We start from the raw sequence: 15,611 nt of genomic DNA on the forward strand, positions 1-15,611 counted from the left end.
CTGATCTGATTTCTGCACTTTTAACTATTTTTTGCCTGCCTTTACCTGTTTTAATTGTAAATGGCTATACTATACCTTTTAGTACTAATGGCAATATATCAAGTTCTTGTACTAAATGAATAAAATAGTTTGCCCTGTGCCTTAAACTGGCTCTGATGTTTCAGGCAGGCAGGCAGAATTGGGTTGGAGCTTGTTGTAATATTTTGCCACAGATTGGGTGCATTGTTGATCATATGGTTTGGAAACAGGGTAGGAGCATCCAGCTCTGTGTGTGAAGACCTTCCAACTGATACTGTGGTGTCAAGAAGTGCCAGGAGGACTCAGATGCAGCCACATCCATTAGCTTTGGTTTCTGGTGTGAAAATGGACCGGGGAAAAGGTTGAGTTTAGAGTAAGTATTATTAAACCCAGTGTGCAATAGAACAATTGTGCAAAGTATACACAATTCATTACCCTTTGGGCTTCTTGTTGCTTTCTTTCATAAGCATATCTGGCGTTCTTGGTCTGATTATGGAGTAGGGTTTTGTACCTTTCCATTGTGTGGAAACAGTAGCTCACAAAAAAAGAAAGGTGATGTGAAAGACTAGTGTCTAGCACTGTTCCTTCAGTAGTAAGTGGGTTTTCTCATTCCAAATTTTGTTCATGTATTTTATGTATAAAAAATGTTATGTAATATTTTATGATGTATTGAAGATTTGGTATTTCAGAAAGTGCAATGAATTTTATTAGCAAATCCACAAAATCAGTCATTGTAGTATTTACGCTTTTTAACAGATTGCCTTTCTTATACAATTCTAAGGTGATTTTAGGCAGAGATGAGCGACACTTGAAGGGAACTCATTTAAAGCATTGGTTCATCCTAGGTGCATGCATTTCCTACATAAAATGTTCATAACGAGCATATAGGCTTCTATGAAACAACATTCTGTATCACCTGGTAAACTGGTATAGTCCTTATGAAAGGGTTATATACCTCACTGCTACCTGCAGGTGGAGACTGAGAACAAACTTGTAAATCAGGATAGCTTCTCCTCTTGCAATCCAGTCTTCCTCAGTCTCCATTAAAGCAGGTAGGAAGACTAATTCGGCTCCCCTCTTAGTACTGTTGTAATTTTGTTTTGGACTCCTGGGTTCCCTTTTTGTGCCGGATAGAGCTTGGACAGGTCCGACCTCGGGGGTGTTAAACTTGGCAGGTCTCATGCTGGGTCCTTCCCCCCACCTTCCTCCACCTCCCCACATTTTTGTAGAGGTGCCTCAGCTGGCAGCCTGGCCCTCTGGTTGGTCAGCCTTCCAGCTTTGAGAGCCATGGAGTCTGTTCTAAGTGAAAAAACAAACAAAATCCTGAGGTGTGCCAGTCTAAAGGGCTCAATTCCCTTTAAAACTGCCATTTGTATTGGGGGAGTTTTTTCTCATCTAACCGGCACTTTTATTACAGCTAGAGACGTGTTTCTGAGCTGCAGGCTTTCTCTTGTAGGGCTCCCTTCATGGAGTTTTCTAGGGATCGGGTTGTCTTGAGATCTGTTCCTTCCTTTCTTCCAAAGGTAGTTTCTCCTTTTCATGTCAATCAGGCAGTGGTCCTCCCGGTGTTGGGTAGCTGGGAGGGCTCTTCCGAGCAGAGACAGTTGCGCAAGTTGGATGCCAGTCGGGTCCTTCGCTCTTATGTGCAGAGAACCTAGGAGATCAGGAAATCAGATCATCGCTTTGTCCTTCTCACTGGTCATCGTAAGGGGGATGACACTTCTAAGGCTACTATTGCGTGCTGGATCAAGGAGACTATTGCTTCTGCTTATCTTCTGAAGAGGAAGCCTGTTCCAGAATTTCTCAAGGCTCATTCCACTAGGGGTCAGGCAGCTTCTTGGATCGAGTCTTCTCTAATGTCTCCAGTGGATATTTGCAAGGCTGCAGTTTGGTCTTCTCTGCATTCCTTTGTCAGACACTACCGTGTGGATATTCACCCATGTTGGGACGCGGTATTCGGTGAACGTGTTCTGGTGTTGGCCCTTCGGGTGTCCCACCCTTAAAGGGTACTGCTTTGGTATATCCCATTTGTAAGGACAATACCTGTCTATCAAGCGATACAGAAGGAGAAATTAGGTTCTTACCTGCTAATTTTCTTTCTGTTAGCCTGTAGACTGGTATAATCCCCTACCCTATCTGTCTTTGTGCGGTGTTTGCGGGTTTGTGTTTTGCTTGCATGCAGATTGTGGGGTTTTCTGTGGGTTCTAGGGTTTTTCTAGGGCCGGGGAGAAGTAAGAACAGCAGCTATGGCTTAGCTGGTGAGCTGTGGGGATGTTTTTTATACCAGGATTCAGTTCTACACATGTTTCAACAGTAGTTTACCAGTGTTTGTTGTATTTACACTCCTGTTTGGAATGTGTTATATTGTTTTCAGTTGAAGTCTTTCGGATTGCAAGAGGGGAAGCTATCCTAATATTCAAGTTTGTTCTCAGTATCCACCTGCTTGTAGCAGTGAGGTATATAACCCATTCGTAAGAACTATACCAGTTTACAGGCTAACAGAAAGAAAACTAGCAGATAAGAACTTAATTTCTCCTTCTAAGCCAGTTCAAGTACACTTTATCCTAGAAAAGTTACTATTGCTTGCACAATGTTTCCAACTAAAGAAGCATGTTTCTAACAGAAAAGATTGTAAATGCTCTTTCTCTGCAAAAATATACCAAATAGTTAATAGCAAAGGAGCTTTATGTAATTAGTATATTTTTTATAAATTCAAAACTAATGACAATCAGTTTTCCTTGTTTAAAAACTTGCTCTGGCTAGATGTGTGTGTTATGTTTTTTGTGGCAAAGTCTTTTTAAACCTGTTTTCATATGTACAGATTTTTTTGTAAAGTACTGCTTTTATTTCTGCACTTCCCCCCCCCCCCACCTCTCCCCAACACTCTCAATATTGTGGAGTGTTAAGGAACCATCCGATTCAATGACATTCACTTCAGTTCTCCAGGGCTGCTAAGGGTTGAGTTTTCATTCTTCTCTAATGATATACCTTTGCTGTGTGTAAATCTAGTAAGTCCAGCCCATGCATATTCATTAGAGAGACCCTGAAAATCTAACCTATTTGTAGCTCTTAAGGATGGTAAGTGAGTAGAGCAGATCTGCTCTTTGACTGTGGGCAGGCCATTGCTCTTTTCTAAATGAAAAACTTGAGGTTTGGATGTCTGCAAATAACTTTTCTATAATAAACAGTTCATGCCTGTTCTTTTTTGAAATTGTAATGTTTTATAAACTGCTAAATCGAATAATGCCCTAATTTTTTATTTAAATATAGATGCTGCCATTTTTTTCTAAACAGACTTGTTACCAAGTTAAGCACTGGTGATAAAGTAGAAACTGATATTAAGCAAGTCTCTACAGCTACACTTTGCATCTCATATGGGCAGTAAATACCACCCCCCACCCACACTTTTACTAAGCCACAGTAGAGGTTTCTACTGCGGCCCAGAGTGCTAAATGCTCCGATGCTCATAGAATTTCTATGAGCGCCAGAGCAGTATCGGAGCATTTAGCGCTCCAACCTGCTGTAGAAACCTCTACCACGACAAAGTAAAAGAGGGGGGGGGAGGAGATACATTTCCTGACAATGTAATTGAATAGGCATGTTGCCCTAGTAAGCTAAAGTAATGCAGAAGCTAAAACTGTATCCTGATGTTGAGGAAAACAAGTTAATAGTAAAGAAAATGGGATGGAAGGCAACAGCTATGAAAATGGCATTAGTAATGTAATATTGCTACACTATTATAGGGGACTTTTAAGCACTTGTGAATGTGTTAGGTATATTGTGTAGAAATTGTGTTGTATTACATCCCTGTATGTGATAGGGTTGAGATCTTAACAGATATTTGCCCTAAAGGCAATTGTGTTGGAAAAATACTTAGAGCCCAGTTAAGTGGGAACACTCTGGAAGTGCCACAAATTAGCAGAATAAGACATATGTGTAACTTTTTTTAAAAAATTTGTATTTATCTCAATAAATCTCATGATTTGTATATCAAAATGTTTTTACTCATTTAATTACTTTTAGACATATTAAACACTATGGATCCATATTCAGCCAGCAGGAGTATTTCTGACTATTCAATGCCGGGCATTGAATATCGGGGTTTATGTGATATTCAGCACTTAACTGCCTAAGCAACACTGCATAAGGATAGGACTTGACTGTTATGCAGCCGATTTAACCACTAAACTTAGTTATATTACGGCCCTTCCAGATTCCATACTCTAGGTGCTCAATCCCTTCCCGCAAGCTGGGAGTTGCAGAAATCCAAACACTTCTGAGCATGTGCTCCTCCTACTTTAGAGAGTTAGAGCCCCTTATAGTTTTCAATTTCTGCAAGCAATCCGTGCAGAAGTCTCTTGATCTGCTCTGGGCTTTCTCTTCAACACCCTGCAGGGCTGTTTGTTTCTTCCCGAATTACTCAAGACAGAAACTTGAGAAGCAAATCAGAGATCTCCTGGATCTTCTGGTCACCACAGCCTGGCTTTATTTGCAGGTGCTGGGGTCCATGGCAGCCTCCCTGAGCCAGAGCGCACATATGCCTTCTACAGGAGTTCCTCTCTTGGTGGTCCCTGCAGCAACATCCCCTTCAGATGCTCCCCTGGATGGAACCTGCTCACATCAGTCTGTGCTGGTGGCTTCAGGGGGAGGCTTTCTGCCAGGGCAACCCCCTCCCTCCCGTGATGACACTTAAGATTGGCAATGGGCCTCCTTCTAACCCTGCATCAACAGAACTTCAGATCAGCAACGCGGTGCTCAGTCAAACCTCCCTGCCCTGTGGCCGGCGATGTGTGTTGTAATTGCATATGCCTGCCGTAAAGGTCGTTTCTGATGCAACTTCCGGTTGTGTCAGAGACGACCTTTACGGCAGCCATATGCAACTACAACACTCCGGCTGCCTTAAGAAGACAGTTTAGACATCGCCGGCACAGAGCAGGAAAGTTTGTCGGACAGGACCGGGGGGGGGGGGGGGGGGAGGGTGTGTGTGTGAAAATGCCACAAAGAGCGGCAGTAAGGAGGGAGAGAGCATGATAGCTGGCTGTGCATCCCCCCTAAAGCTGCACCCAGGGCGGACCTCCCCCCCTTGGTACACCATTCCATCCCCTCTATCTACTGCTTTCTCCAACCCCAAAGCCTCTCCAACCAGCCAGGCCTTAAACTGCTTGGGGAAGGGTTGGTAACTTATCACAAATGGGTCTGATTCTTAAAGCCCATAAAAGCTGCATTGCAACCACTGTAAAACTTTAGTCATTTTAAATCACTTTCACGTAAACTGCCCAGCTGAGTACTGTACACTTCTTATAAATGCTAATGTGGATTCGAAAGGCCAGGGTGATTCCTTGTAATTTAAAGCACGAATTCATTGCTGATTCTGCTGGGAAATGTATTCTGCGCCTCCAAGGCAAAGTCAGAGGTTTAGCAGTACGAGTGAGGCAGAACCTTTAAATACCGTATGCTAGAGCAACGAAAACCTCATTAGCCTGGATAGGTTTTCAAGTGTTCTTGATTTAGGAAACGCCAAATCAGAGCAGGCGATGACAGAAGCGAAAGTGAGCGCTGGGCTTTCTGCAACTGCGCCGTCCAGCCCTTGCTTTCGGTTTCGGTTTGCAGAACGCGAGGGGCGATGGGCTGGATCCAGCTAACTCCTCCCATACCTCTGTCTCCTAGGAGCACGTCCCAAACATAGGGGGCGGGAGGGTACCGATCCAAAGATTCTGATCCTCCCCGAGGGTTGTAGCCATGCCTCGCTCCGCATCTGCGCTGGCTTCACGTGGCCCGAGTTCTACTACGACTGGGCCGGGCGGGCTCCGGAGACCGGAGTTCTGCCTGCGGGTGCGACTCCAGGACACCGGCGAGATCTTTACTGTGCATGGCTGCCACCAGAGCACCAGCATCGCCCAACTCAAGGATGCCTTGGAGCTTGTGGCCGGGATTCCCAGCAACTTCCAGCGCCTCTGCTACCTGGATGAGGGTCTGAAACTAGAGATAGTTGGTCTTCCTGTGGTGTCCCGGAACTGAGATCAGCTGTTAGGATGATTGCTGATAGTTTTTGTAACTGAATGCAAAGTTCTACTTATTTAACATTCAATCCACATTTCTTTCATTCGCTTTTATTTTGCACAGGAAGAAAAGTTCTGGGGCTGTCTCGGTGTCCATTTTCTTCCCGTCCATTTATGACTTGCTTGGAAATCTGAACACTTTTTGGGGATAGCTGACAGTTTGGAGCTGGGTCTCAGTATAGAATGGGGGGGGGGAGGGGGGAAGAAGCCCAGCTCAGGGCATGGGTTATATTGTGGTGTTCTTTCTTTTGGGTTTAGATGTTTGTAATTCACAAACTACCCCCCCCCCAAAAAAAAAAAAAAAAGGGCTATATGGGAACCCCTGGCTTGTCCTGATTGGGCCCCAGAGAGTTTTTCCACTGGTATTGCATGTCCCAACCTTCAAAGTGCCCAGCTCCCCCTCCAAAGGCAAGCTGATCATTCAAGATTGCCTCTTAGGCTCAATAGAGCAAGAGGGAACTCTTTTTCCATCCACATCATGGCATTCCTAGACCTATAGTTGGGCCAGATGTACTAAAGGAATATATTAAATTTGTGTGTATGGGAAAAAAAATGCTTGCTTGATTTTTGTATGACATGCAATGAATCCTGAGAAGATTAAGCTATGTTTTACTGTTTTTATTTTAAAACTTGTGTGTTTATAAATTGTGGAGAATATAGGCTTGGCAAGCTCTACCTAATAGCCCAGTCGTGTATCAGTAGAATCCATTCAAAGTAGTGCGGGATGTGTTTAAAATCTTGCATTTTTTCCCGGTTTCTATATATGGGGCTGAAAAATGCATGTACAAATTTGGGCAGATGAAATTTAATTTGAGTAATGAGCCAATTAGTGACGCTATTAGTGTGCTATTTCAAGGTGTGCTTGCAAATCTTTTAGCATGTAATTGAAAATGGGCATGGCCATGGGAGGGTCAGGGATGTCCACTCAAGATGTGTGCAGTATTATAGAATATAGGGGATCAGTGACTAGTTGACATGTGAGGATTTACACCAGATTTCAGTTGCTAGACATCCTTATGCTCAGTGGCATAGCAAGGAAAGTTGATGCCCAGGGCGGAGGTGCCCAGCATCACTGCCCTGTGCGCCCCCATGTGCTCTTCCCTGCTGCCCTGGCATTGCTGCACCTCCCTGCTGCCCCAACATCGTTGCACCACCCCTGCTCTTTCCCACTGCCCCGAAATTACCATGTCACACCCTCCCCTTGTACTTCTTTCCAGTCTTCATCTGCAGCGAACATAAGAATTGCCATACTGGGACAGACCAAAGGTCCATCAAGCCCCAGTATCCTGTTTTCAACAGTGGCCAATCCAGCTCCCAAGTACCAGGCAGAAACCCAAAGAGTAGCAACATTCTAGAACTCAGATTGTGATGTCATAATGCCTCATTCCACCAATGCCTAAGAGCCAAACTCATCAGTGATGTCATAATGGCTTGATTGTCCTATACTTGGCTCACATAAGAACATAAGAATTGCCATACTGGACTGAAGGTCCATCAAGCCCAGTATCCTGTTTCCAACAGTAGCCAATCCAGGTCCTAAACAACTAACTAGATCCAAAGTAGTAAAACAGATTTGATTCTTATTCTAGGAATAAACAGTGGCTCTTCCACTGCTTACTGCTGGCAAAGTTGTAAAGAGGTACGGGGGTGCAGTGATACCAGGGCGAGGAGATGTGGTCTGCCTCCTTGCCCTCTTTACTATGCCATTTCTTGTGCCTAAATGTTGGATGCGGATCCCAGCACTGCGCTGTAAGCTAGTCTATAAATATTGCCCAACTAGGAGTGCCATATCACTCGGCGTACACTTTTTTTTCGGTGCCCATATTTGGGTGCCATTTACAGAATCTAGTCCTTTATGATCTTTCATCGGACACATTTTGCAGTTTGGACAAATCCCTGGGGTCAACCTATGATTTAGAGAGGGTGAACTTAGCTACAGGGGAGAAGTGCAGTGGTCACAAGGGGAGCTTGGTGTCATTTTGGTCAAAGTTTTGACATTCTGTTTTGCAGGAGATCTGCCTGATGTCTCTACGCTGAAGTTCAATTATGTGGTTCCTGGAGGGACAATTACTCTGCATATCTGGTATCAGGATGGCTGGAGAGATCTTGTGAAAGCAGCTGCAGAAGGAGACATTCTCAAGGTTACATAGATATTAACCTTATTTTTTATCTGCTTTATAATCTAAGAGGTCTCCAATAAAACCATTCATATTCATAAAACAAAATATGCCCAGTAGATAGACATGCCATTAAAGCAGCTGTCTCCAAAATAAAATAAACTCTGCATTTATACACCAAAGTCTTGCATTAATAAATGCGACTTCAGCCGTTTTCGAAAGGTTCTTATTCCAAGCCAAAGGATCTGCAACTGAAAAAGATGTCTCCCTTGTAAACTTATAATAATCCTGCCCATCGTGTACTTTCCTTTCACAGTTACCAACCAGGGCAGATATACTGACCCCCAAAAAGCCCTCCCAACATGGCCCCCCACAACCAGAGAGGAATCTCCTTTCCCTCATACACCCCCACAGCAAAAAAACATATCTAACACTCTCATAAAAGCCAGACCAGTAAATAGCAAAGCCATCATACTAAAACACCTCACAGACTGGGACTGGAACATATTCCTGGCTGCTAAAACCTAACTTAAAGACAATGATAGTTACACCAGGTACAGTGGTACCTTGGATTACGAGCATAATCCGTTCCAGGAGCATGCTCGTAATCCAAAATGCTCGTTTATCAAAGTGAGTTTCCCCCATAGGAAATAATGAAAACTCGCTTTGATATGTTTCCCCCCCCCCCACCGATAACCGGCATTGCTCCCCCCCGCTCGCAAAGGCCCCCCTCGCTCCAACCGGCACCCCCCACACTGCGCGAACCGGCCCCCCCGCCAGTACAACTTAAATTTACCCACCTCCCCGTCTCCACCTTCACCTCCCCGGCACCGGCACGCAGGCACAGCTCGTGTGCCTAGAAGATCTTCCGGCTTCGGTTCCATAGACAAAGCGCGCCTTTGTCCCGGCGCGCTTTTGACCTGACACCTCTGGCTTCTGCCTGCCTTGAGCATGCATCTGCGCATGCTCAAGGACTTCTATTCTCCCTCTCGCCGACACACTTAGGGCTTCTTTTACGAAGGTGCGCTAGCGTTTTTTAGCGCACGCTAACCCTGCGCTACACGGAAAATACTAACACCAGCTCTATGGAGGCGTTAGCGTGTAGCGCGCGCTAAAACCGCCAGCGCACCTTCGTAAAAGGAGCCCTTAATTTCATAAGAATTGGCTGAGTTCTGTGGAAGATATGACAAAAAACATTTCGGTGTTTTTTTTAAATTTTTTTTTTTGGGGGGGGGTTTGGTCAACGTGTATGCATGTATGTATATAAAATAATATGTATTTTTCTCTTTTGGGGGAGGGGGAGCCAGAGAGAGAATGATCAATTAACAAAATATAGTAACATTCTTGTACACTTGGAAAGTTTTGTGAACTAGTGTTCAAATGCCATGTGGACCTCTTGTGGCATCTCATGTTTTTGGACTCCTGTGGTGAGTAAAAGGAGGAGAAAGGAGTGGCCTAGTGGTAAGTGCTACAGCCTCAGCATCCTGAGGTTGTGGGTTCAAACCCCGTGCTGCTTCTTGTGACCCTAGCCAAGTCACTCAATCCTCCATTGCCCCAGGTATGTCAGATAGATTATGAGGCCACCGAGACAGACAGGGAAAATGCTCAAGTACCTGGTTGTAAACATAGAAACATAGAGTATGACGGCAGAAAAGGGCAAACGGCCCAACAGGTCTGCCCACCCAAGAACCCTCCTTCCAAGAATAATATGCTGAACCCTAGGGCACTCCGCCGTTTCTCAAGAGCACACTGCAGAAAGACGTCAACCACAGCCCCCGAAACCTCCTCCCTCTCCCAGGAAATCTGCTGCCCCCCTCAGTTCATTCCAAAGCATGCAAGAGCTCTAGGGAAAAAAAATAGAAGGACGGACATGGGGAACTGCCCGAAACCAAGGTTCTGATCTGCTCATATAATGTTATAACAGTGAATAATAAAACTGCAATGTATAAATGAATGAACAGTACCACTGAACAGTAAAACACATAAAAAACCCCAACTTGAATATCAGTGGAGCTCAAGTATCTCTTTAAATTCTATTTATGAGGGGCATTCAATAATTTATCTATTTGAGTATGAAAGAAAGTAGCAAGCATGTTGTGACATGTCTCAACATGCACAATTGCTTAGATAACCTTGATAGGCAGTATATAAGTACCTAATAAAAAAATAAGATATAACTTGTTTAATCTGATATGCTTTTGATGATAGAGTTACAAAGGGAAACTTAATTTTACAGTAAATGGTCAGCATCTGGGAACAAAAGGGCACATGGTAGGTTGGCTGCAGAACAAACTTGAATGGGTCATATTAGGTTTACAGGAACAGGGTTGTTTGTGTTTGATGCTGTGTCTTGTTTGCAAACCATTGGTAGGATGGGTTGGCTCTATACCTGTGGCTCTCAACCCAGTCCTCGGGACATGTTCAACCAATTGGGTTTTTCAAGATATCTGTAATGAATACGCATGAAAGATGTACATGCAGATCTGCCTCATGCATATTCATTATGGATATCCTGAAAACAACCGACCGGGTGTGTCTGTTACATACTCTTCATAAGTAACTTTACCTTTGTAGGCTAAAAATCATACACTGACAAAAATGTGTATTTATAGATTTTTTTTTTTTCTCTCTCTTAACCCTTCCCCACCCCCAGTTGAAGTGCTTGGGTGTTACTAAGGACTCCACATATTGCACTCCCCATTCAGAACGTTTGAGCTTAGAGCAGAAGTTGGCCTGGATAGCACATAGAGCGTTTGCTGCCCTCTATATTTCTGCTCACAGAGGAAATCTTGAAGTTGTAAAATTTCTTCTGCAAAATGGTAAGCGCAACCTTTTCTGAACACTGAGTTGTCTTCCCTGACTCCGGAACTGGCCCCAGATCAGGGCTTGTTTCAAGGGCACCCTCCCTCCAAATCCATCTTTCATTTGCATTCACAAATGGGTGTGAAAGCTGGCAGACTACTAAACTCCCGATGCAAAGGAGTCGTGAAACTTTTTAAGGGCTAGATTCACTAACCTGACTCTCCTTGGCCGATGCGTGCAGGCCCGACCAATTCATGAAACAAAAAAAAAATTAAAATGAGGGCGATCGGAGGAACTCCCCCCTCCGACGGCACGGATCGCTAGTGTGCGATCCTGACGCATGTGCAGACCATCTGCTTTCCCTGTAGATGGTCTGCGCATGCGTTTGGTGTACATTTTTGCTGGGTTGTTGGGTTTTGTTTTGTTTTTTTACTGGCCTCGACTCTCCTGTTCTCCCAAAGAAGGGCGATCCCCGGCAGTAGCAGCCTCTTCCCCTTCGCCGACACAAATTCACTGCCCCAGCGAGTCCAAGCCACAGCTAACATGTTTTCAGAAGGATGTTGCCAGGCAGGCTCGTGGCGGCAGGAAGTAGGGGACTTTTAAAAGCAGGCGATTATTGACTCCTGCTCTCTGCCGCCCTTCCCCGCAGTGCAGCCCCGCTTTAAAACCACAGGCTCACACTGCGGGGAAGGGCGACAGACAGCAGGAAAGTCGGGGCAGCAAGAACCGGGCTCGGCTGGAAGGGGCAGAGTGGCATAGATGGGCTGCAGGGCTGGGATTTCAGGCCGAGGACAGTCGGAAAGGACGTTTTGCGACTGGACCCCAGCAGTTGCTTCTTGTGTCGATTGGCTAGCCCAGTCGGTTTCCAAGATTTCTTTAGTGAATCGCGTCCCTGCCTACTTTGCAAGCTGTTCCCTTCATTTGCATGCACAGTTCGGAATTAGATTGGCACAGAGGTAAGTGAATCGGGCCGGAGTAAAATCGGGTCGCAAACGGATCAGTACACGATCAGTTTGCTTAGTGAATCTAGCCCTAAGTGTTAAAACGCTGCCCTGCTGGCTCAGTGGTGCAGTGCAAGACAGAGCACTTGAGTTCTGCTCTTAGGGCAGTTTTGGTTCCTCTAATTGGTGGTCAGATATATACTCCTGATCACAAAGTTGTGGAGGGAGCCCTCAAGCTTGGCCCCCCTGCCATGGACTTACACCATAGTACCCTGACCAGTAAGCTGGGAGAGGATAGAAAACAGGGAAATATCTCCAAATAGTTGCAAATGAAGGTTCATAATGCCAGATTTCAACCTTGTATCTGAGATGAACCTGAAACGCAAAGGAGCAGCATGAAACTATCTGGCCAAACTCCCCCCCTGCCTCCACCACCACTACCACACATACATACAGAAGGAGGACATAATAATCAACAAAGCATAAACATGTGTTGTACTAAATGTTGGGGGTGAAAGTGGTTGTGTGTACTCAATCTCAGAATGACTGGAATTGCGTTAATAAAGCCACTTAATTTCCTTACTGGTCTGTGCCTGCTACAGATGGGTCCATTTGCACACTAAAGTCTGACTGTATTTTTTCCCATTTATTTCTCAGTACAATGACTAAATTCCCACCAGATTTATAAAATTAGGATTGAGCTGAGCAGACACTTGCCTTTGATCAGCTGTTCCATTATATCCTCATTGATTGTTTTCATCTCCAATTAGGTTGTCAAAGAGTGGTAGAACTTGAATGCATGTCTGTTAGCTCCTAATGAGGCCTTTTCCTAATCATCATGATTTCTATCTATGCTGTTCAGAAACATATACCCACACACAGATACCTACACACACAGACATGCACTTTCGCTCTTCAGTCACACATACGAGGTCTGTTCAAAAAGTTCCAAACTTATTCCAAAGTACCTCTGTATACACTTTTCCCAGCGTCGATTCCACTTCTGGAAACAGTCCTTAAATGCATCTTTAGGGATTGCCAAAAGTTGCTGCGTTGAATTTTGCTTTATGTCTTCAATGGTGTTGAATTGCTTTCCTTTCGGCGTGCATTTAAGTTTAGGAAACAAGAAGAAGTCAACAGGGGCCAAGTCAGGAGAGTAAGATGGCTGGGGAAGAACTGTCATGTTTTTTGTGCAAAATTCACAGTTGTTCTTCTAGTCGTCTGTCATCAACCATGGAACAAAGTTTGCTGCAACGCGAGATATCCTTAACTTCTCTGTTAGAATGTTGTGGCATAAACCAATGGAGATGTTGCATTTCTCTGCCAATTCTCTAACAGTTAATCACCAATTAGCGTGCACAAGAACTCTCACTTGATAGGCAATTCCGGTCCTCGAGAGCCGGAGACGGGTCAGGTTTTCAGGATATCCACAATAAATATGCACGAGATAGATTTGCATCTCAAGGAGGCAGTTCATGCAAATCCATCTCATACATATTCATTGTGGATATCCTGAAAACCTGACCTGGCTCTAACTCTCGAGGACCGGAATTGCTTTCCCCTGGCCTAGTACATCTCAAAAAAGCTTCCCGATAGTGTGCAATTCAAACTGTCCTGCAACTTTTTGAACAGGCCTCATTTTCTCTGTTCTGGTGCAGTGCTGCTGCCCGCTATTCATGTGCTTGTTTAATTGGGGCAAGATTCTATAAAGGACGTCTATAGTAGGTGCCAATAGGTATTCTAATCGCAGACGCCTAGCTAAACTCCACACACAACCCAAACTGTTTTAATTAGCTTAAATGGCGTAGTAATTGACCGTGCCATTGAAGTTAATTGATAAATTAAAAAATAACTAAGCGTTCCGTATGGAACTCAGCAGCACTAAGTCAAAGTGCCCTCTGATGCCTAGCTGAAAAGTAGGTGTGGTTAGGAGTACGGAATAGGCGTGGTTGACTTAGGCATCTGAGTTAGGCACTGGAACATTAGGTCAAGTAAAACCTGGCCTAATGTACCAGCGTCTACCTCTAGGACACCTAACGATGCCAAATTTGTCTAGGTGCTGCTAGGCAGGATTCTATAATGGACGCCTAGTGATTGATTGACAGCTGTTCAGAGCGGCAGCAGCAGACCCCTCTTACTGTTCTCCATTCCTCTTATATCCCCTTATATATAAAGGGGTGTTGGGTTCCATAGTGATCTAGCCAAAGCGAGCTCCTCCAAAACATTAAGAGCCAGGAAGAGAGCCATTGTCCCTCCTGGCTTGATGGTGAAACTCTTCTCATGCAGGACAGGTCACACTAGCTTCTAGCCTGCTGGAGTTCCCTTGTGATAAAGTGGGTGGGGCTTCCACATTGTCACAGGTGCACACAGTTCCATTGATCTCACCCCCCTAGGTTAGCCCTAATTCTGCTGTTCCCTGAAACTGATTGTGTGCTGTTTTAATGGCAGGGGCAAATGTCCTAGCAAAAACCCCCCTAGGAAGAAGTGCTCTGCATGTGGCTGCAGCCATGGGGAGGTCAGACTGTACTGATGAACTCCTCACTCATGGGGCACAGATCCAGGACACAGATAAGAAGGGCTGTACAGCGCTGGACCTGGCACGCCTCTGGGGTCACAAGCTGATTGAACGCAGGTTATTCCTTTTTCAGTGGAAGCAGCGGGCAGCTGGTGTCACTGTCAAATCTCACCTGGATGAATCTGAACTATTTGCACATCAGAAGTTTGACTCCAAGTTGAAAACCTGGAGATCTGGGACTTACTGTAAACGCTACATGGCTAATTTGCTCAAACCTGGAGAATTCCAGAGTTCTCGCTTTGATGCACCAAGAAATCCAAACTATATGTCTAGAAGTTTAGGAGACATGAAGAAACAGCCTAGTGTTAGCCCTAGGGGCTAGATTCACTAAGCCCACCAATCAACTTCCGACCACTTAGCCACCCCTTTACAACCCAATTTCCCTCCAACCCGATTCACTAACCTCTGTCCCGATCATCCTCTGATCCGTGCATGCAAATTAGGGGGAAACGGCATTCAAATGTAGGCAGGAAGCGATTCACTAAAATAAAAAAAGCAACACCGACTGGGCTGGCCAATCCAAAAATAAGCGACTGCTGAGGACCAGTCGCCGAGGTCCTTTCTGACTGCCCTGCTTCTCTGCTCTCAGCCCCAATCTCCTGCCTGCCCCGATCTCCTGCCTGCCTTGATCTTCTGCTCTTGCCCCAAATCTCTCCTGCCGCCCCGACTCTCCTGTCCTTCCCCGCAGTGCAAACCCTTGGTTTTAACCCGCGAGCTTAAAGCGGGTTAAAACCATGGGCTCGTGAAAAAGTTAAAACCAGTTTAAAAAAAATAAAATTTAGCGCTGCCGGGCTTGGAGGGCGCATGTGTTGGGATCGCTATAGAGCGATCCGGGCAGGCTGTTGGGAGTGTGATTCCGATCACCCTCATTTGCATGAAGGCGATTCATGAATCAGCCCCCCGGACACGGATCAGATCCAATCCAAGCCCTTAGTGAATCTAGCCCTAAGTCTGGACAGCCCTGTGAGCTGGCTGACAGCAAATGTTCTTAGTATAGGATGCACAGTTCATAAACCTGTTATGTAAAATAAGTCATGATAGACAGACTTTAGAATGAGATGAATTTATATTACATAGTGAAGTGGTTGCCTTGGTTGTA

The 15,611-nt window shown here is 45.0% G+C and overlaps 1 protein-coding gene across 2 annotated transcripts; it reads left to right on the forward strand.

Moving 5' to 3' along the window:
• Positions 1–5,018: 5,018 nt before the first annotated feature.
• Positions 5,019–14,944, forward strand: ANKRD60 (ankyrin repeat domain 60). 2 transcript variants are annotated; one of them, XM_033962808.1, is made up of 4 exons: positions 5,019–5,190; positions 8,088–8,218; positions 10,848–11,013; positions 14,386–14,944. In XM_033962808.1, exons 1-4 carry the CDS (start codon positions 5,046–5,048, stop codon positions 14,832–14,834), a joined length of 891 nt encoding a protein of 296 aa, XP_033818699.1. In that variant the 5' UTR covers positions 5,019–5,045; the 3' UTR covers positions 14,835–14,944. The 2 variants fall into 2 exon arrangements, with proteins under 2 accessions (XP_033818699.1, XP_033818698.1); XM_033962807.1 differs by lacking the exon at positions 5,019–5,190 and adding an exon at positions 5,205–5,989.
• The last annotated feature ends 667 nt before the right edge of the window (positions 14,945–15,611 follow it).

Source organism: Geotrypetes seraphini, chromosome 11 (genome assembly GCF_902459505.1).
Source record: "Geotrypetes seraphini chromosome 11, aGeoSer1.1, whole genome shotgun sequence".
Lineage (NCBI taxonomy): Eukaryota > Metazoa > Chordata > Amphibia > Gymnophiona > Dermophiidae > Geotrypetes > Geotrypetes seraphini.

Coding starts and splice junctions, on each gene's coding strand:
- ANKRD60 (XM_033962807.1), top strand. CDS start 5,758: ATGCCTCGCTCCGCATCTGCGCTGGCTTCACGTGGCCCGAGTTCTACT. Junction 5,990..8,087: donor CCTCTGCTACCTGGATGAGG/GTCTGAAACTAG, acceptor TCTGTTTTGCAG/GAGATCTGCCTGATGTCTCT. Junction 11,014..14,385: donor AAAATTTCTTCTGCAAAATG/GTAAGCGCAACC, acceptor TTTTAATGGCAG/GGGCAAATGTCCTAGCAAAA.